The following is a 20543-nucleotide window of genomic DNA, read 5'->3' as shown; positions in this document are numbered from 1 at the left end:
GCAAAAATTTTAAGGAGCTCTCGAAAAGTCTGAACACTGGATTTTTAGTCTCTGGTCTAAATCTCTAGTTTTTGTTGTGAAATGTTTAACAATATTGAAATTTTCATGATGAATCACATGTGATTTGCTGTTCTGTTTTATAAGACATTTCTTTCCCCACTTATTGACTTTGTTGATTGCTCCTAATTTTATGAAGAAACTACTGCTAATCTTTCCTGAAAATAACTGGCAGCCTCAAATTAAATCAAATTTTAAATACAGTAGGGAGGCTCCAACCCACCAAAGGAAAATTGCATGCATGAGATAACTACTTCGATGGACCACTGGTCTATAAAGGGGCAAAAGGCTGCGGTTTACCAGCTGTTACTCTCCTGTTTATATATATATATATATATATATAAAATAAATATATTTGTAATAATGAATGAGGACAAGAAAAGGTGCTAGCTGGGGGTGAGGGCTATGTCTGACCAAGGAAAACACCCACTCTCCCCGGCAAGTGAGACCTTCTACTTGTGTAGTTCACAAGTACATTACAAATAATGAATTAAGTTATTCTACAGCTTCTAAAGAGCAAACTCTTTTATCTGCTTGGTTTGTATTTATATCAGCTGTGCAGAGATCTTGGGTGTTTCTACTGATCAATGCCGGTCCTCCACACTAGATATAAAACCCCAATGCCGGGCTTCCCTGGTGGCGCAGTGGTTGAGAGTCCCCCTGCCGATGCAGTGGACGCAGTTTCGTGCCCCGGTCCGGGAGGATCCCACATGCCGCAGAGCGGCTGGGCCCGTGAGCCATGGCCACTGAGCCTACGCGACCAGAGCCTGTGCTCCGCAACGGGAGAGGCCACAACAGTGATAGGCCCGCGTACCGCAAAAAAAAACAAAAAAAACCCCCAAAAACCCAAAAAAACAAAACAAAACCCCAATGCCATTTCCAAATAGGCACAATGAAACAAATGAAAGTGTTTTGCTTTGAAGTCCACTGGAATCGGTCCACGTCGGGGACAGTCTCTGAACACCGCCTCATCTCTAAGGCCCTACATGAGTCATGAATCCAGGGGAAGGAGGGCATGGACACCCATCCTTGTCCCTGTTGTCCTGGAGGACCACAGGAAGGACATTTTTTTTTTTTTTTGCAGTACGCGGGCCTCTCACTGCTGTGGCCTCTCCCGTTGCGGAGCACAGGCTCCGGACGCGCAGACTCAGTGGCCATGGCTCACGGGCCCAGACGCTCCACGGCATGTGGGATCTTCCCGGACCGGGGCACGAACCCGTATCCCCTGCGTCGGCAGGCGGACTCTCAACCACTGTGCCACCAGGGAAGCCCAGGAAGGACATTTTTAAAAGGAAATTAACTTAATTGGCTCTAAAATAACTAATGAAGTCTCATTCTAAAAATAACATAATTTATTACTTCAATCCACCATAAAAACGTTTGTTCGTTTTCAATAATCTCAGGAAGAAAACCTTAGCATTTCTGTTACTCGTTTTGTTTTAAGTAGGAGGCTACGGGGGAGAAAAGGACAGCAGTGAAGATCGTAAAGGGGTTTGAAAATAATGGTGCGGGGCTGGTCTTCATGTTACTGAGGTCTGAGAAGCAAAACGTTTTCTTCATATTCTGGACGTATAAGTCTTTTTTTTCCCCCTGGATGTATAATTCTTCAGAATGACATTTTCACGGAAAATCTGCTAGCTTATGTGACTTCCTTTATGCTACATAGGAGAATACAAAGCAGGTAATCATGCTCAATTGACGGTCATGCTAACACAGAATTACCTCACTGTAGGAGCCGTGATGCCGCCAATAAAGAGAATTCTACACCAACTTAACGGATGACTGGCTTGGAACACAAAGATATGTTTCAGGAAGAAGGTATTCAACTCAGTCAGCTGCAAAAGAAGGAGGCGAGAGTCAACCTGGTGCTTCATGCTAAGTCATGAACATCTATTCCTTCAATGGACATTCTACAGCTAAAAATAACTGGTATGTTCAAAGCATTTCCAGAAGACATACCGGGTCTCTAAGGGTTGCTGCTTAAGCCCGGTAACAACCAGTACAACACAGGCACCAACCAAGCAGGGGTCCAGGGGAGGTGCTGGGTGTTGAGAGGGGCACAGGGGGCATCAGCCATCTGTTGTGTTTCCAGATTCACGTGACTGTCACCTGGCTCACGTGTGTGAGCTGCTGGGACAGTCGGGAGAGAGATGCTTTAAGAGCGAAATGATGACAACGAATCTGTACCATGGAACACCTCCGCAGCCCGGCAGAAATTAGGCCAGGTTGAAAAGTCTGACAGCAGGAAAGTAGGCTCTTCAATAACCAAAAGAAGCTTGAGGCACGTGTGCGTGACTGAGAGATGACTGTGGACTCGGTCAGCTCGTGCCAGGGACCGAGCAGATCCTCAACCGAAGGCAGCTCTTAAAAGTGGGTGTGGGGTTGGTCCAGGCTTCACCTGGCAGTGGGACTGCTCCCTGAGGGTAGCGCCCAGTACCGCTCATCCCATGACCAGTCCTGGCAGCACAAAAGAGATGCCCACCGGGAAATCTGTGCTCAACGCCCAGAGGCCACTGCATTTCCCCTCCAGATTAAGCAAGGGGCAGAGATTAGGAAAGGTCACTGCTTTAAGAGCACATCACGTGGACCAGCAGGTTCATTTCAGTGACATAAAATGTGCGCCTTTCCCCACAGTGCTGAGTTTAAGGATATAAAATAAAAATGGTTCACTCATCACCACATAAGGAAAGCTGATCACTGCACCGTGCTCACCATCAGGGGGAAAGTGGGCCCAGTGGAATTCTGCCGCTCTAGGAGCACATCCCGCTCTCTCTCCTGGGCAAATCCAAATTCCTCCGAGGTCCTCGTAATAAAAGAAAACCTCTGCCTTCCCTGGCATTGCCCCAGAAGGTAAAACTTAATCACACCCCATTTACCTACACACTGACCTCCCCAAACCATGGTGACTATACAACTATTCACGAACACTTCTGTAGCCATAAACTCCATTTCTTGACATGGGCATTATTCTCCTCCCTCTGTGGACAAGGACAGTCTATCTTTAAAGTGACACGTGCCCATTTTCTCCTTATGTTGGGAGTATTTTGTGCATATGTGTTCAAAACATGTCTGATGATTCTGAAAGACCCTTCCGGTGAAAGCTGGTTTCCCTCAGCTAGTCTCCCAAAGTTGTGAAACAATTAACCTGGGGACAGGAGGGACAATAAAAAAAAGGCTGCCTCTGGAAAACAGAGTTGTTGGGTAATCCCTTTCCAAGACCCCTGGCTGTCTGAATCGCTTCAGTCCGCTTGGGGCGAGAGCCTCTCTCCACTGCCGACACCACTCTGGAGGACCCAGGTCCCCAAAGGGCTCCAGTCCCCACAGGTAGCAGAGGGCTTCTGTATTTAGCGTTCTACAAATTACCCAAAGTGGTAACAGCTGAGGCACAATTTTAACACTCAAATACTGAATTTGGACTGTAAGAAAAAGCCTTACGTTTGTTGCTGTGGTCCTGAAAACGATCATTTGAGAAGGTCATCCAACGCCTAACTCACTGGGTGATAGATGCTGAGCACAAGGTTTTTACAGGGAATTTGAATCTGTTTCCAATTTGTAATTCAAAGATCCATATTTTAAAACATCTTCACAATGAATCAAGACCTTAGGCGTAACAGCATCACTTTAACTCTATATGTCAGCTGCAGAATATTACATCTTCTAAAGCATGGAGCTGATAAGTAATGTCAACTAGCATGAACCCTAAATTCCCGGATGGTTTTTATTTTGTTTTCCCCTACTTCTGAGCATTTGAAGAGATACCTGCCAGATGATCATGAAAAGGTATATTCCAGCCACTCTCTGAAATGAAGATTTGGGGTCAAACCACCGAACATAGGTCCAGCTAGCAGGAGTGAACTGGAGCACGGCTCTTTTGATTTTCCCGGTGGTGGTGTGGATGTCCCTGTGAGAAGAAAACAGCTCCGGTGAAAATCCAGAGAGATAGGAGGGGGAAGAAACAAAAACCCAAAAAACTGTAAAAAATGCGTTGACTATTTTACAACCAATGCTCAGAACAGAAAGATTCCTTTCTATTTGAACGTCTCTCCAACAGCGGCCTCTGTTCACAGGTGATGCGCTGAGAGCAGCACGCCAGGTGGGGAGCACCAGTGCACTGGCCACGCCAGCACAGGCCACAGTTTGTGAACTGGTGACAAAAGAAGCTGAGGTACATTACAGACAGCCACCTGGAACTAGGCCAGGAAGGACACCACTCCCACCCATGCCCCCGCCCCCAGGGCGCCCTGATAAAACAGAGAACATGTTCCACGTGTGAGGGGACCCACAGCATTTCCTCACTCTACAGCTTCCTCAGTTAAGTGAACAGTTTGGAGTGACAGTGATTTTTAACCTTTCTTGGTTTCAATCCTAGAAATCACTCAATTTCATATTCCTGTGATAGAAACAAATAGTCCCACGTTTCACAAATGACAACATTGGGGCTCCGAGAAAGGGAATGGCTGACTCCGGCTCTCTTTGTAAACCTCAGAGTTGGGGGTAGATTCTGGTCCTCTTGTGCTAGACCAGGAGAGCCGAAATCCAAGGTCATACGATATAATAAATGGTAAAGATTTTTTAAATTCAACAGAGATGTATAGCGAGGACCTTTAGGTCGTAGACACCGTTTTAAAGTGCTGACGGCATAAGGATAAACAGGCCAGGCCTTTTGTTCTTGGGGAGGGAGGAGGGGGTTGGGAAGGGGGAGTAGAAGGAAACCAGGTTTGTTCCTTCACTCACTCACCCACCCATCAACAAGCATGCAGTGAGAAAATCTCCCAGCAAGAAGATTTGAGGCAAAAGGGCAACAAAGAAACAGAGACTATCCAAAAATAAACAAGAATGATGAAGAACCTGTATATAAAAAATGGTGAGGGCTTCCCTGGTAGCGCAGTGGTTGAGAGTCTGCCTGCCGATGCAGGGGACGCGGGTTCGTGCCCCGGTCCGGGAGGATCCCACATGCCGTGGAGCGGCTGGGCCCGTGAGCCATGACCGCTGAGCCTGCGCGTCCGGAGCCTGTGCTCCGCAACGGGAGACGCCACAGCAGTGGGAGGCCCGCGTACCACAAAAAAAAAAAAGAAAAATGGTGAAACTTCACGGAAAGAGGTAGAGGAAGATGGGAGTAAACAGAGATACAGTGTGATGGAGAACTGGAATACTTAATGTAGTGAAAAGGTTAATCCAACCTGATCTATATACATTCATATGTTTAATGTAACTTAAGACCAACAGGACTTTTTTGTTCATTAGTTGCGCTTACATCTTGGGAACTTGACAGGATGATTCTCAAGTTGAATTTGAAGCATAAATGTATGAAAATAGGGAAGCATTATGGAGTGTTTAAGGACCCAGACAGCCTGATGTAATTTCAGACTCTACTGCTTGCTTGCTGGGTATCCTCAGGCAAATTACTACACTGAAGCCTCAGTACCTTCAACCCTAACGTGAAGAGAATGGCAGCGTCTATCCCTAGGATTGATGTAAGGCTCAAATGAGATACTGCGTATGAAGCTTGCTTGGAGCAACACCCAGCACTGCGACAGATTTTGTTACAGTATATACTGTATGAAATATATTAAAAAGTGTCCTTTCAAGTCAGTGGCCAAAGAAAGGATTATTCATGAAAGGGACGGGGAAAACCGGTTAATCAAACACAATAACGCTGTGAAATCTCCCCCTTACACCACATAACAAAATAAATTTGAGACAGAATAAATAAGTGACTTATAATTGCCAAGCCTATGGACTTTGTCCTAAGGCCCATGAGAAGCCACCACAGGGAAATGACATGATGGATGTGATGTTCCTAAGATCATTCAAGCAATGGTGGCAGAAGGCTTAGAGGGGTTAACCTGGGGACAAGGGACTAATCAATCCAGCCATGGGAGTGTGAATTCAGGCTGAGGCATATGGATAAAAAGGAGGGGATGGATTTGAGAAACTCGAAAATGATTTAGCATTTTCTGGAATGCCTGAAACTGGGCTTATAATCATTTTTGAGTTCCAGTTACTAATGCATAATTTATTCCTTATCATCAGAGAACGTACTCATGTTGCGTGCTACTGAGGCAGTTATATCTACATTGCGAGAAACCGTGACTCAGGGCCCGGAGGAAGATGACTCACTTGAAGCTTGCCCAGTGGTAAGTCCTCATCTCTAAAAACCTGCAGACGACCATGCCCAGCCAGATTCCACCACCGTTGCACAGCAGGATGTCCAGGATGACTTGGTCCCACCAGCACTCAGCAAAATTGGGCAGAAGATGCATGAAGAAAAGCTGAGAAACACAAGCGATGATGAAAAAACAAACGTGAAAAAAACAAACCTGGGGTACCACGCAGAAAGATAACTTTCCTTTTAATAGTACAGTCTCTTAGCAAAACTTGTTGACGTTTTAGGTTTTCCTGCTGTATTAAAAAAAAAACAAAACCAAGGTCTGTAATCAGATTCTTGTTTATTTTGTGGATGGTTCGCAAATACTGCTAATCCAAACAGCTCCTCTTTTTTCGGACACAGGGCTTTAAAGAAATGATAACCCATCTTGAAAAATACTACCAGTAAATTACCTTGGCTAATGACAACATGACACGGACCCAGAAGAGGGAAGAGAGCAAAGTGTTCCTAACTGTCTAAAGAGCACTGGCAGAATCCTCAAAATTAGCAGCTTGAGAATTTAAGCTGTGTATTTTAGAAACGGTCTATAGATATCTCGGAAAAACAGTAAGTGGTAAATTAGCTTAATAGGAAATCCCACACTAATTGATTTGCAGCGATAATCTTTTATTAAGTGCCTACGATGTACAAGGTGGTGAGATAAAATGGATCAAGGTTCTTGATCTTAAGGGCAGAGGCCAGACGCTTATTCAGAACACAAAATCAGGTATGCTGTGGCAAGTGTTACAATGGTGACATAAATTGGGACACTGAGAGATTCATTTGGATAGACGGCAATGGCGGTAGACTTCTGGAAGGAAGACAGGGTGGAGTGGGATCATTAAGGACAGGAATGAGTGATTTCAAGAGATGGAGATGAAGGTGAGGACATTCCAGAAAAAGGGCGCAGTGAGATCAAGGGTGGAACAGAAGTCTTTTACGGAAATAGTTTTGTCCAAAACAAAGGACCCGTCGGCTGTATCAAGCAGCATGGGGTGCTGTGGGAAGGCCCGCTTTAAGGAGGTCTGAAATTACAAAGACAACGCCTGACAGTTCTCTGGAAAGGGGCAACCCCATGATTATAAACCTCTGAAGTAATATAATAAATGCTACAAGTTAAAACTATTCATGAAAGCGTCACATAGATTGTAAAAGAATACAAATATTGTACGAGGAGTTTGCCTTCCTGATGTGCCTGCTTCCGAGGAGATACTGAACAGCTGCCGCATGTGACAGCGAGGGGCTGTGTGCTGGCCCCCAGCGGTCCACGTACCACCCGGGACTGCATTCCCAGGTCCAAGCCGTGACATGGAGCATTAACTCACACGGGGCAGAGAGAAACTTCTGCAGAAGCCAACGACAGACGTGCTGAAATAATACTGGTTAGGGGATGTGGAGGACGTACGTCCGCCCGAGGAGCCTTTCTGGAAAGTACCGGATTTGGGGGTGAGACAGCCCAGGCAGAGCGGAGTCAGAGACCTGGAAGGAGCCACATTTGTTCACTCCCTGGGGATTCGGGAGCGTGTGCCTGTATGTGTGAGGCAGAGTGCTGGGGTCTGGGACCGGGCAGACACGGGCCCTGTCCTCTTGAGGCATAACGTTTAGCAGAAAAGAAAACATCTATCAAGTATTTAACCTATGCTGAGTGTTTCAGAGGAGAAGAGCCAGGTGCTCTATTTCCAGGTGTACAAACATGAGCCCAGCCAGTGCAGGGAGCAGGGCAGAGAGGGAGGAACTCAGAGGCAGGCTCCGTGGGAGGAAAGGACACAGCATCTTTGAAGTGAAGAATGCAAAGCTGGCTGGAGCAGAGGGCTAGTGAGAGGGTTCAAGGAGGCTGGGGAGGTGGGCTGGGCCAGCGAACACCAGGCCTCAGAGGCTGGTTCAGAAGCCACCTGGATTTTGTCTTAAGAGCAACGGACCAACAGGGAAGAGTTTTCAATAGAAGGAGGTGATCGGGCTGAGGGGTGAAAGGTTCACTTTGGCAAAAGATAGTGTGCAGGGAGGAGATGGGAAATTCAGATGAGAGGGGAGAGCGCAGCAGAGGGATGAACTGGAGAGGTGTTGAGAAAAGAGCCACCAGGAAAAGGGAGGCGCAAGAGGCCCAGTGGGCGGGGGTGGGGGGGCAGGGGAGGAAGAAAGGGAGGCTGAGGAAGGCCAAGTGCCCTGCACAGGTCTCATGGCGGTGAGGTCCTGAAGATGCCTGCAAGTTAGAGGGAGCCCGTGGTACGAGGGCAGGAGCACGGGCCGCGTTCCCCGTCAAGCAACCCTGGATCCACTCCTGGCTCTGAGCTCTGGTTCCCATCGGTACACTGGGAATACATACTGCCCTTCTGGGTTATGGTGAAGATTCAGGATGATGTATGAGCAGTGCTGGGCACTGTTATGGGTTGAATCGTTCCCCCTCAAAAATCCATACGTTGGAAGTCCTAAGCTCTAGGACCTTATAATGTGAGCTTATTTGCAAATGCAGTCACTGCAGATGTAATAGTTGAGAAGGGGTCGTACTGGAGGAGGTCGGCCCCTAATCCAACATGACTGGTGTCCTTATGAAAAGAATGCCATGTGAACGCATGCAGGGAGAAGGCCACGTGAAGATGGAGGCGGAGACTGTCGTGATCTACAAGCCAAGGAACACCAAAGATGACCAGCAAACCATGAGCAGAGGCCTAAGAGAGGCTTGGGACAGGTTCTGAAGGAACCACCCCTGCCCACACCCTGAACTAGGGCTTCTAGCCTCGGGGCCATGAGAGGAACACTAACAGAAGCGAATATCTAACTGGCATGCTTTGCTAAAGGTTAGGGTCAGGACAACGACAGGCATGAAGAAATAACTGTGCACACGGCCAAATTTTGTCCCCGGGAATGCTTAAGAATAACATGATAACTGAACAATAAATGAACTAGTTCCCAAAATATCATTTCGGTAATAGTTTTTCAAGAATATATCTCTTCCATTCATTGAATGAGACAAACTTTTGATGACCGTGATATTTGAGCTACACTGGGAATCCATTTTTAAGTGACACAATGTCCTGGATGGCCTCATAATTCCCAAACACCACAATTCTATTTAACTGGAAACTAGTTAGTGGGTAAACTACCTATTAGCTTCTTAGCAGATGTCCTCATTGCCACTCAATTATCTTGCTTAGGATTTTAACTTCATTCTCTAGCTTGATTCCATTTGTTTCTCTTTAAGACTGTGAGACAGAGCAGACCTTAAGTTGACAAGGAGTTTCTCTGTTTATTTGACAAAGGTATAAAATATCCCTTGGGGATTTAAACAGTTTTGTACCACAGGAGCTGCAGAATGGATTACTTGACTCTTAACTGATGGACTACCTTCTTCCTGCATATAAACTGTCCACACTGTAGCATCTAGATAGCAGCCCACACCCCCTTCTTACCTCAGTCAGCTCCCAGGTAATACTGATTGTCCAGCAGAGACCATAACTACGGATCAGCAAGGCCTTCATAGCCCAGCCCCAGAAATGTCCAAAGGCAAATATATCAAAATGGCTGATAATCCTCTCCCAGGTGATAACATGGCAGTTCACAGCATACTCCTGTTTGAAATAATAAGGAAATAATTAGTAATACTCTAGAAATCAACTTGCTTCCAGGATTTGGAAAATAAAAAGAACTGGTATGATCTTGATAATTAATATATGTCCTACCCAATAAAAAGTTTTGGTAACTGAAGTTGCTTGAGGAAAAATGGACAAGTATTAGAGTTTATACACCAGAATTGCTTTGCTCTGAATTGCAAAAGCTTGGTTAAAGTGGGAAGCAAAACCATTTTACAAAGGCTTAACCCGTCTTAAAGAAGTGGTATCGGGACTTCCCTGGTGGCTTAGTGGTTAAGAATCCACCTGCCAATGCAGGGGACACGGGTTCAAGCCCTGATCCGGGAAGATGCTACATGCCGCGGAGCAACTAAGCCTATGCACCACAACTACTGAGCCTGCATGCCACAACTACTGAGCCCGTGTGCCTAGAGCCCGCGCTCCGCAACAAGAGAAGCCACTGCAACAAAGAGTAGCCCCCACTTGCCGCAACTAGAGAAAGCCCGTATGCAGCAACGAAGACCCAACGCAGCCAAAAATTAAAAAAAAAAAAGATAAATAAATAAATAAATTTATTTAAAAAAAAAAGTAGTGGTATCATATAGCCCATGTCACTTGCTCATAGGGCAACTGTGTTAAAGCCATGAACAAAAACATAAATAGAATCCCAACAAATAAAGAATAACTAGAAACCCAATAGGTTCAGAAATTTTAAAACGCATCTCTAAATACCATGGAGTAAAAAAGAAATCATAACAGGAATTTAAAATATATTCAGTATTAAATGACAATGAAAACATTACACATCGAAATGATTAGATGCAGTTAAGCAGAAGTTAGAGGAAAATACAAAGCCTTAAACGTTTTTATTAGGAAAGAAGGAAAGCTGAAACATCCAACTTCAGAAATTAGAAGAAAACAGAATTACTCTTCCACCCAAAACTGTAGCAAATATTACATAATTTAAATATTAAAACATTATAAAGCTTTGAAGAATTTAGGTTCCACTTCTAACCTTTTCATTTTTAATATATTTTAAAGTAATTTTAAATCAACTTCCTTATACTCCTGTGTTTATTATGAAGTAGTTATCACATGACAACATTTCTCAGGAAGCTCTACATTTCACATTCTTTTTTCCCCAAATTAATCTGATAGGAAGGAGTTAAGATTTCAGCCAGCTGACGGAATACCTATAAAGTATAATATTTTCAAATTTTAGAAGCAATACTTTCTGAGGGAGCCAAAAGAGCACCATGGTGCTCCTCTGTCTCTTCTGAAACCTACCGCATCAGACTTCTGAAGCCTTTCTCAGACCTAATCCATTTTAATTTGCAAAGCTCAAAGGACATTTTTAAAAATTGTATTTTTTTGAGAAACATTCTGATGTGGTATTATGATGTGTAAGTGGGAAATCTAGAGAAAAGAGGAAAAAAATCAATAGGGGTGAGTCAAGATAAGGCTTAAAAAGACCAAACTGCACTGCAATGAGATGAAAGTTCTCCTTCCAGGCTCTGGAGCACATGCCTGTTCCACGAATCACAGACGGACAGAGACACCCTTGGGCTAAAGCAGTAACACGTTAGGTTAAGGACAGCTTAAAGGTTAAGGAGAGCTTAAGGCTCAGTCAACCCCAAATTCCTCACCCACCCTATCCTCTTATTTACTCCAGAGTGGGCTGCTTAGGGTTAGATAAGAAAGGGCTAAGTTCTGTTTTCAGAAATCTGTTCTTAAGGGAATCATAGGTTGAAGACCACTTTGGAGGCCTTTCTACTGCCCTCTAAGAGAATATTTATGTGTTCAACAAATGTAAAGGCACTTTGAAACCCATAAAGAGCCAGGTGTGTCTACTGGCATATAATTATTATGAACAAATCTGCCAATAATCACATCTGGAAGATCCCGAGATCCTGGTGCTGGGAGGGATGCAGGGCACCGTGGTCTAATGCAGACGGGGAGCAGCACACGCAGGCACGAACCCCTGGAAGCGGGAGGACAAGGCATGAAATGAGGACACAGAGGTGGGGAAGCCAAGTCTGGGGAGGTGGAAGTAAGCAGTAGCTAAGGACAGATTCTGCCCACCTCCCAACTGGTAGATCGCTCACCTGGGTGGCTCCACCCTCTCCCTTGCTTGCCCGACACTTAACCAAACACCAAGTCCTATTCATTTTACCTCCCCAAGTGTTTTTTCCTCCGTCTATCTCACCACCACTGCTATTTCTTGCTTAGATGCCTGCAGTAGCTTTCTAAAACTATGAAATGTATACATGATGCTCTGATAAGCACCTGACTACCCAGCTCCAGCTGAAGACTGCAGATTTTAACTCATCTCTCTGTAATCGATTCTCTACATACAAAATGATTTTGCAGATCACAAATCAGACCATTTTGGGTGTGTGTGTGTTTGGGGTGGGGAGGGGTGTCTGGGAAGACAGCCTTCCCAGTGTGGAAGGATCTCTGGGCCTCCTGCCCTGCTCTCTCGCTCCTTCCTCCCTGGGGAAGGTGGTGACCTTGAGAACACATGTACTCCACCCTCTTTAGGGTCCTCTCTTTGGAAATTATTTGCCCACAGACAGCACAGGTTCCCATCTGCTCTTTCAACCTTGGAGGAATTTTTGTGAGTCAGGCTCTGTCTTGTGGGAAGAAGCCCGTGGTTGTCCAATGGGACAGGGGAGCAGAGGCCTGATTCGGGGCGGGGGATTAGCACAACCTCGTGGCCCAGGTCTAAAGCCATCTGCTTCACTGAGCTTCAACCAGGAAGAAATCAGCTGATCCTGTGCACCTTTCTTCCCCAGTTTCAACACTGGACTGGAGATGGGCATAATGTTTACTGACCCGCTAAAGCACCAATGGAGATCGTGTACCTCCTCTGCTTATAAACCTTCAGGGTCTTTTATTGCATTCACAGTGTAATCCTAACTCCTCACCAATGTCTCCCCAGCCTCAGGAACTGCCCTCCTCTGCCTCTAATTCTTACTCTCCTTCACTCTTGACTGATCCCAGCTCCCAAGTTGGGGCTTCCATGCAGGCTGTTTCTTCTTCCTGAATAATGGCCTTGGCCCCCTACTCGCACTTTGCTTGGCTAATTCCCACTCATGTTTTAGTTGTCAATTTAGACATCAGCTCTTACAGAGGCATTCCCTGACCTCCCAGACTAGACTGGGGTTCTTTTATAAGTTCTAATAGCACCCATATCTTTTTCTTTATCGCACTGCACTGTATACTGAAATCATTATGCTTTCATTCTTATTTTTTTTAGCTGTTTTATTTTTTTTACTGGAGAGTAGTTGCTTTACAATGTTGTTAGTTTCTGCTGCACAGTGAAGTAAATCAGCCATATGTATACATATATCCCCTCTTTCTTTTTTTTTTTTTTTTTGCGGTATGCGGGCCTCTCACTGTTGTGGCCTCTCCCGTTGCGGAGCACAGGCTCCGGACGCGCAGGCCCAGCGGCCATGGCTCACAGGCCCAGCCGCTCCGTGGCATGTGGGATCTTCCCGGACCAGGGCACAAACCCGTGTCCCCTGCATCAGCAGGCGGACTCTCAACCACTGCGCCACCAGGGAAGCCCTCCCCTCCTTCTTGACCTCACTCTCCCAACCCGATCCCACCCATCCAGGTGGTCACAGAGCACCGAGCTGAGCTCCCTGTGCTACACAGCAGGTTCCCACTAGCTATCAATTTTCCAAATGGTAGTGTGTATGTGTCAATCCTAATCTCCCAATTCGTCCCACCACCTACTGCCTCAGGCCCCCTGTGTCCACACATCTATTTTCTACATCTGCATCTCTATTCCTGCCCTGCAAATAGGGTCATCTGTACCATTTTTCTAGATTCCACATATATGCGTTAATATATGATATTTATTTTTTTCCTTCTGACTTTCTTCACTCTATATGACAGACTCTAAAAATCACATCTCTAAAAATGACCCAATTTCATTCCTTTCTATGGCTAAGTAATATTCCATATATAGGTACCACATCTTCTTTATCCATTCCCCTGCCATTGGACATTTAGGTTGCTTCCATGTCCTGGCTATTGTAGATAGTGCTGCAATGAACACTGGAGTACATGTGTCCTTTTGAATTGTGGTTTTCTCAGGGTATATGCCCAGTAGTGGGATTGCTGGGTCATATGGTAGTTCTATTTTTAGTTTTTTAAGGAACCTCCATACTGTTCTCCACAGTGGCTGCATCACTTGCATCCTTGGGATAAACCCCACTTGATCATGGTGTATGATCCTTTTAATGTGTTGTTGGATTCTGTTTGCTAGTATTTTGTTGAGGATTTTTGCATCGATGTTCATCAGTGATATTGGCCTGTCGTTTTCTTTTTTTGTGATATCTTTGTCTGGTTTTGGTATCAGGGTGATGGTGGCCTCGTAGAATGAGTTTGGGAGTGTTTCTCTCTCTGCAACTTTTTGGAAGAGTTTGAGAAGGTGTTAGCTCTTCTCTAAATGTTTGATAGAATTTGCCTGTGAAGCCATCTGGCCCTGGATGTTTGTTTGTTGGAAGATTTTTAAACATAGTTTCAATTTCATTACTTGGGATTCGTCTGTTTATATTTTCTATTTCTTCCTGGTTCAGTTTTGGAAGGTTGTACCTTTCTAAGAATTTGTCCATTTCTTCCAGGTTGTCCATTTGATTGGCATATAGTTGCTTGTAGTAGTCTCTTACGATCTTTTGTATTTCTGTGGTGTCAGTTGTAATTTCTTCTTTTTCATTTCTAATTTTACTGATTGGAGTCCTGTCCCTTCTTTTATTGATGAGTCTGGCTAAAGTTTTATCAATTTTGTTTATCTTCTCAAAGAACCAACTTTTAGTTTTATTGATCTTTGCTATTGTTTTCTATTTCATTTATTTCTGCTCTGATATTTATGATTTCTTTCCTTCTACTAACTTTGGTTTTTTTTTTTTAATCTTTTTCTCTAGTTGCTTCAGGTGTAAAGTTAGATTGTTTGAGGTTTTTCTTGTTTCTTGAGGTGAGACTAAATTGCTATAAACTTCCCTCTTAGAAGTGCTTTTGCTGCGTCCCATAGGTTTTGGGTCATCATGTTTTCACTGTCATTTGTTTCTAGGTGTTTTTTTAAATTTCCTCTTTGATTTCTTCAGTGATCTCTTGGTTATTTAGTAGCATATTGTTTAGCCTCCATGTGTTTGTGTTTTTTACAGTTTTTTTGCTGTAACTGATATCTAGTCTCACAGCATCATGGTCGGAAAAGATGCTTGATACAATTTCGATTTTCTTAAACTTACCAAGGCTTGATTTGTAATCCAAGATGTGATATATCCTGGAGAATGTTCCATGTGCACTTGAGAAGAAAGTGTATTCTGCTGCTTTCCGGTGGAATGCCCTATAAATATCAACTAAGTCTATCTGGTCTATTGCATAATTTAAAGCTTGTATTCCCTTATTTATTTTCTGTCTGGATAATCTGTCCATTGGTGTAAGTGAGGTGTTAAAGTCCCCCACTATTATTGTGTTAGTGTCGATTTCCTCTTTTCTGGCTGTTAGCAGTTGCCTTATGTATTGAGGTGTTCCTATGTTGGGTGCATATATATTTATAATTGTTATATCTTCTTCTTGGATTGATCCTTTGATCATTATGTAGTGTCCTTCCTTGTCTCTTGTAACATTCTTTATTTTAAAGTCTATTTTATGTGATATGAGTATTACTATTCCAGCTTTCTTTTGATTTCCATTTGCATGGAATATCTTTTTCCATCCCCTCACTTTCAGGCTCTGTGTCCCTAGGTCTGAAGTGGGTCTCTTGTAGACAGCATATATATGGGTCTTGTTTTTGTATCCATTCAGCAAGGCTGTGTCTTTTGGTTGCAGCATTTAATCCATTCACGTTTAAGGTAATTATCGATATGTACGTTCCTATGACCATTTTCTTAATTGTTTTGGGTTTGTTTTTGTAGGTCCTTTTCTTCTCTTGTGTTTCCCACTTAGAGAAGTTCCTTTAGCATTTGCTGTAGAGCTGGTTTGGTGGTGCTGAATTCTCTTAGCTTTTGCTTGTCTGTAAAGCTTTTGATTTCTCTGTTGAATCTGAATGAGATCCTTGCTGGGTAGAGTAATCTTGGTTATAGGTTTTTCCCTTTCATCACTTTAAGTATATCCTGCCACTCCCTCTGGCCTGCAGAATTTCTACTGAAAAGTCAGCTGATAACCTTCTGGGGATTTCCTTGTATGTTATGTGTTGATTTCCCTTGCTGTTTTTAATATTTTTTCTTTGAATTTAAATTTTGTTAGTTTGATTAATATGTGTCTCAGCTATGTTTCTCCTTGGGTTTATCCTATATGGGACTCTCAGTGCTTCCTGGACTTGGGTGGCTATTTCCTTCCCCATGTCAGAGAAGTTTTCGACTATAATCTCTTCAAATATTTTCTCAAACCCTTTCTCTTTCTTTTCTTCTTCTGGGGTCCCTGTAATTCAAATGTTGGTGCGTTTAACATTGTTCCAGATGTCTCTGAGATTGTCCTCATTTCTTTTCATTCTTTTTTCTTTCTTCTGCTCCTCCACAGTTATTTCCACCATTCCATCTTCAGGCTCACTTATTTGCTCCAGATTTGCTATATTTTCTGCCTTAGTTATTCTGCTATTGATTCCTTCAAGTGTATTTTTCATTTCAGTTATTGTGTTGTTCATCACTTTTTGTTTGTTCTTTAGTTCTTCTAGGTCCTTGTTAAACATTTCTTGTATTTTCTCGATCTGTGCCTCCATTCTCTTTCCGAGATTTGGGATCATCTTTACTATCATTACTCTGAATTCTTTTTCAGGTAGGTCGCCTATTTCCTCTTCATTTATTTGGTCTTGTAGGTTTTTACCTTGCTCCTTCTTCTGTAACATATATTTTTGTTGTCTCATGTTTTTTGATGGGTGGGGCTGCATCCTGTCTTGCTGGTTGTTTGGCCTGAGGCATCCAGCTCTGGAGTTTGCAGGCAGTTGGGTGGAGCCGGGTTTTGGTGCCATGATGAGGACCTCCAGGAGAGCTCACACCGAGTAATATTCTCTGGGCCTGAAGTTCTCTGTTAGTCCAGGGGTTTGGACTCAGTGCTTCTCTCACAGGAGCTCAGGCCCGACCCCCCGCAAGCCACACAGTGCCACAACAAAAACAAGAAATGGGCAACAAACAAAAAGGAGCAGAACAATAACAAAGAATAAAAAATAAAATAAAGTTACAAAAATAAAACATATATTAGAAAAAATAAAAATAAGAATGAAACAAGAACAAAACAGGACCACAACAGAAAAAAAAAAAAAAGGCCAGAAGAGGCTCTGGGGGGCAGGGCTTAGGCTCAGGACCTCTGCGGCCAGAGGCGACCCTGGAGGGCAGAGTTTCAGGCCCGGGGCCAAGCAGGCAGGGGAGCCGCTGGCTGCGTTCCCCTCCGATCCCCCAACCCCCCGAAGGTCTCTCCCTGTCCGCGCTGATTCCCTCGCCGTGAGTGGGCCCTTCCGAGCGTGGGAACCCCTCCCCTCCCCCACATTGTGCTTTCTTGATTCTAGGACACATCTTTTTCACATTTAGCATTCTGAGAATTGGGTGGATGTTTCAACATATTACAATGTTTGGTGCACATATAACATAAGGTTTCCCTCTTCCCCTTCCCAAAGTCATACTTGTAATTGATGGCGCATCTTACAATTGATGCTGACCTCCTGACCCTACGATCAAGCTTAACGTTATAAAAGAGAGACACCTAGACACCGTGTGGCTCTTAGTGTGATACACAGCACCATATATGAGCAGCCCTGCCACGGAAACTGGACTGGAATCTGGACCCCATCCAGCCTCTACATCTAACTTCCGTTTATAGAAAATACAGGGGGACAGAGAGATACATTAATGACACCCTGGAAATGCAAGCTACAAAATCCAGACTCGAGAAGCTCCATAAGATGAACAATGTGGCTTCTTTGACAAACAAACCTTGACGTTGAAAAACGGTATGGAGGGACTGCAGATTAAGAGCTGCAACAAAGGCAATATGGGGACCTTGTCTGGATCCTAATTTGTACAAATCAACTGTAAAAAAAAACTTTACGAGGTGACTGGGGAAATGTGAACACTGCATACTGTTACCTTGAAGCGACTGAAAACGGCATTGTGGTTATGTTTAAAAAAGTCCATATATATGGATATAATGTCTGATAACAATGCAAGATATGTGTGTGTTGGCAGCGGGGGGAGGGTGGAATGAAAGAAGATTGGGCCTGTGTTGATAAAATTTTAAAAAATTATTGGAGTTGTCTTAGACAACTCTCTTAGAAAAAGAGCCAATGATAATTTGTTTAATTTGCCTTCTTGTAGAGTCTAAGCTCCAAGGGGAGAGGGAGCGATTGGGCCTACCCTGTTCCCCACTACCACCAGCACAGTGTCTAGCATGTAGAAAAAGTTCAGTCATTATTTACTAAACGGAAGACTGCTGCTCCAGACCACCCAATCTCCAATTCAGATGTGCTCACAAAGCTTGTCTGAAGCTTAGAACACACTTTTTTTTTTTTTTTTTGCGGTACGTGGGCCTCTCACCGTCGTGGCCTCTCCTGCTGCGGAGCACAGGCTCCAGACGCGCAGGCTCAGTGGCCATGGCTCACAGGCCCAGCCGCTCCGCAGCATGTGGGATCTTCCCGGACCGGGGCATGAACCCGTGTCCCCTGCATCGGCAGGTGGACTCTCAACCACTGTGCCACCAGGGAAGCCCATATTTTTGAATAGAATAAATATTTAGGAACATAGCAAAGTTTCCAATTATAGAAAAGACTGCCTCTAACAGGATTTCAATGACTGCCCTCCCCAAGTCCAAGTTATAATGTTAATTTTAAGGGAAAAGGGAGTCTGAATTTCAATGTGCGATACCAGGCACGGACTAGAGCCTGGTATCAGGATTAGAAATAGGTGGCAGCTGAAGGAATGGGGAAGGCAGAGGGCTCCTGCAGCCAGGCAACTAAAGGCTTCTGTCTTGCATAAAGGCGCTCTCCTTACCACAGGTTCTAACAAGGGAATGCGTTTCTCTAGAGCCATCAATGAACAGATCCTTAAAACTGTAAAAGATTCCTTTAAGGAAGTAAAAAGTGATAAGGGATTGGAGATGAAGACTGAGGCTGGTCTACCACCACCTGGAACTGCAGAAGTTGAAAACAGCTTCGGGTTTTGTTTGGCAAGAAAGAATTAGCCAATCCCTGAAAACTAGTTTTAAATGCCGGTTTCAGCTCCTTTGGGGCTGTAATTGTGACAATCGGATGTCCCTGTGATGTCAAATTCCTAAGGAAGGTAGATGTCAAAGTATTATTAGATTCAACCTCCCCCCACTGACTGTGAGAACAAGACTGAGAGACACAACAGCAAATCCACCTGAAGTTAGTTTACTTCATAATATGTCCAATTTTGCTTAAAAACCCAGGAAACTTGCGGGGAGAAATATAATCTGGGATATCCTTCTCCCAATCTCCATATTGTAAGATGCCTGTGAGTGTCAAACACTTGTTATTGTAATAACTATATGCTTGAGGCACCGGCCTGAGGGGAAATGTAGGTTTGGGACCCAGAGGGATCTTATATTAAGCTTCTATTTCCTCCTTGGTAAAATGGAGGCATTAACATATAGACTGTAATATAAAGCACCCAGCACACTACCTGGCAGAGCAGACAGTCCACAATCAGCAACTGCTGTCAGCCTCACTGTAACTGTCATCATCAGCATCATTAGAAGCTGTACATCACCCTGTACCGTTCTCTTTCTCAGAGGAAGAAACTCCAAGACAGACTTTTCTCCTTGACACTTTTAAATAATTTTTGGCATTCCTATTTTTGTCTTTAGCTTGTCCTTTATAAAAGATAAAGATAAAATCTGGAAACACCATTCCAAGAAGGGTCTGACCAACCTCAACTATGCTGGAATGATCACTTCTTGGACTGTTTATTAAGTCCCTCTGTATTGCTTTTTTGTTTGTTAAACGAGGACCCATCTACGGTCCAAATGCCTGTTCTCCTTTTCTGATCATCACTAGGTGTTTCTTCAATCTGTACTAAATGTTAGGCACTTTAAAAAGTAAAAAAGGAAAGGAACTTTATAAAGTTTCCTATAAAAAAGTTTATAACTTTAAACTATAAACTTTTATAGTTTCCTATAAAAAAGGAAAGGAACTTTATAAAATAGTCTCTTCACTAGAAGTCAAAGTACAGAGTAGTTTTAGCCAAGAAAAAAAGTATTTATTGTCATTTAATAAAAATAAAGAATGAAATGGCCTCCATCATTACGAATGGCACCTTCATGGCAAGCAGGTGGGAAGAATCACAGCATCAGGGCCGGGGTCAGGGAGCAGAGGGGTCAAGGGTGACACTGACACAGCAGGTGCAGCTGCCGTCAGAGGACCTGGTGTGTGCGAGGCATCGCGTTAGGCCTTTGTTTAGCTCACAATAAACTTCCAAGATAAGTATTATTTCACTTTACAAAAGAGGGAATAGGCTATAAGTTCGTAGCCCAAGGTCCTACAGCTTACAAGTGTCAGAGGCTCAATTCCCACCCACGGCTGCCGGATGATAATATTCACATCTTCCTACCACCCCCTTTGGGCCAAGAGAGGATTCATTTCCCTGGACTGTACCATTCATGGAACCACGCACGGCACCAACCTGCCCAGAGACCTGGTGTTTAGATACCTACGTAGGAAATATGGAGAAGGACCAATTTAAAATGTGAAGTCAATTACCTGCTATACCCAAGAGTCAACCAGTTTCTCTAAGACACAGCAGACAAGTACGTAC

At 44.0% G+C, this 20543-nt stretch overlaps 1 protein-coding gene and 1 long non-coding RNA gene across 5 annotated transcripts in view; both read right to left on the bottom strand.

Annotated features, from left to right (window-relative positions):
* PTDSS1 (phosphatidylserine synthase 1) overlaps positions 1 to 20543 on the bottom strand; it is a 65458-nt gene that overhangs the window by 17721 nt on the left and 27194 nt on the right. For all 4 annotated transcript variants that reach the window (XM_004275365.2, XM_049700255.1, XM_049700257.1 and 1 more), the window contains 4 exons: positions 9613 to 9771; positions 6178 to 6329; positions 3817 to 3958; positions 1780 to 1892 (listed from right to left, as the gene is read on the bottom strand). In XM_004275365.2, coding sequence (XP_004275413.1) covers positions 1780 to 1892; positions 3817 to 3958; positions 6178 to 6329; positions 9613 to 9771 — 566 coding nt within the window. The remainder of the gene's footprint in view (positions 1 to 1779; positions 1893 to 3816; positions 3959 to 6177; positions 6330 to 9612; positions 9772 to 20543) is intronic.
* Positions 13010 to 20536, bottom strand: LOC125961614 (uncharacterized). Its single transcript, XR_007472510.1, has 2 exons — positions 20412 to 20536; positions 13010 to 20151 (listed from the first exon to the last, which is right to left on the bottom strand). It is a non-coding gene; the product is annotated as an uncharacterized LOC125961614 (long non-coding RNA).

The sequence above is a fragment of the Orcinus orca genome, chromosome 17, assembly GCF_937001465.1.
Source record: "Orcinus orca chromosome 17, mOrcOrc1.1, whole genome shotgun sequence".
Lineage (NCBI taxonomy): Eukaryota > Metazoa > Chordata > Mammalia > Artiodactyla > Delphinidae > Orcinus > Orcinus orca.
The sequence above is the reverse complement of the archived record's forward strand: the minus strand, read 5'-3'. Positions and strand labels throughout refer to the sequence as shown.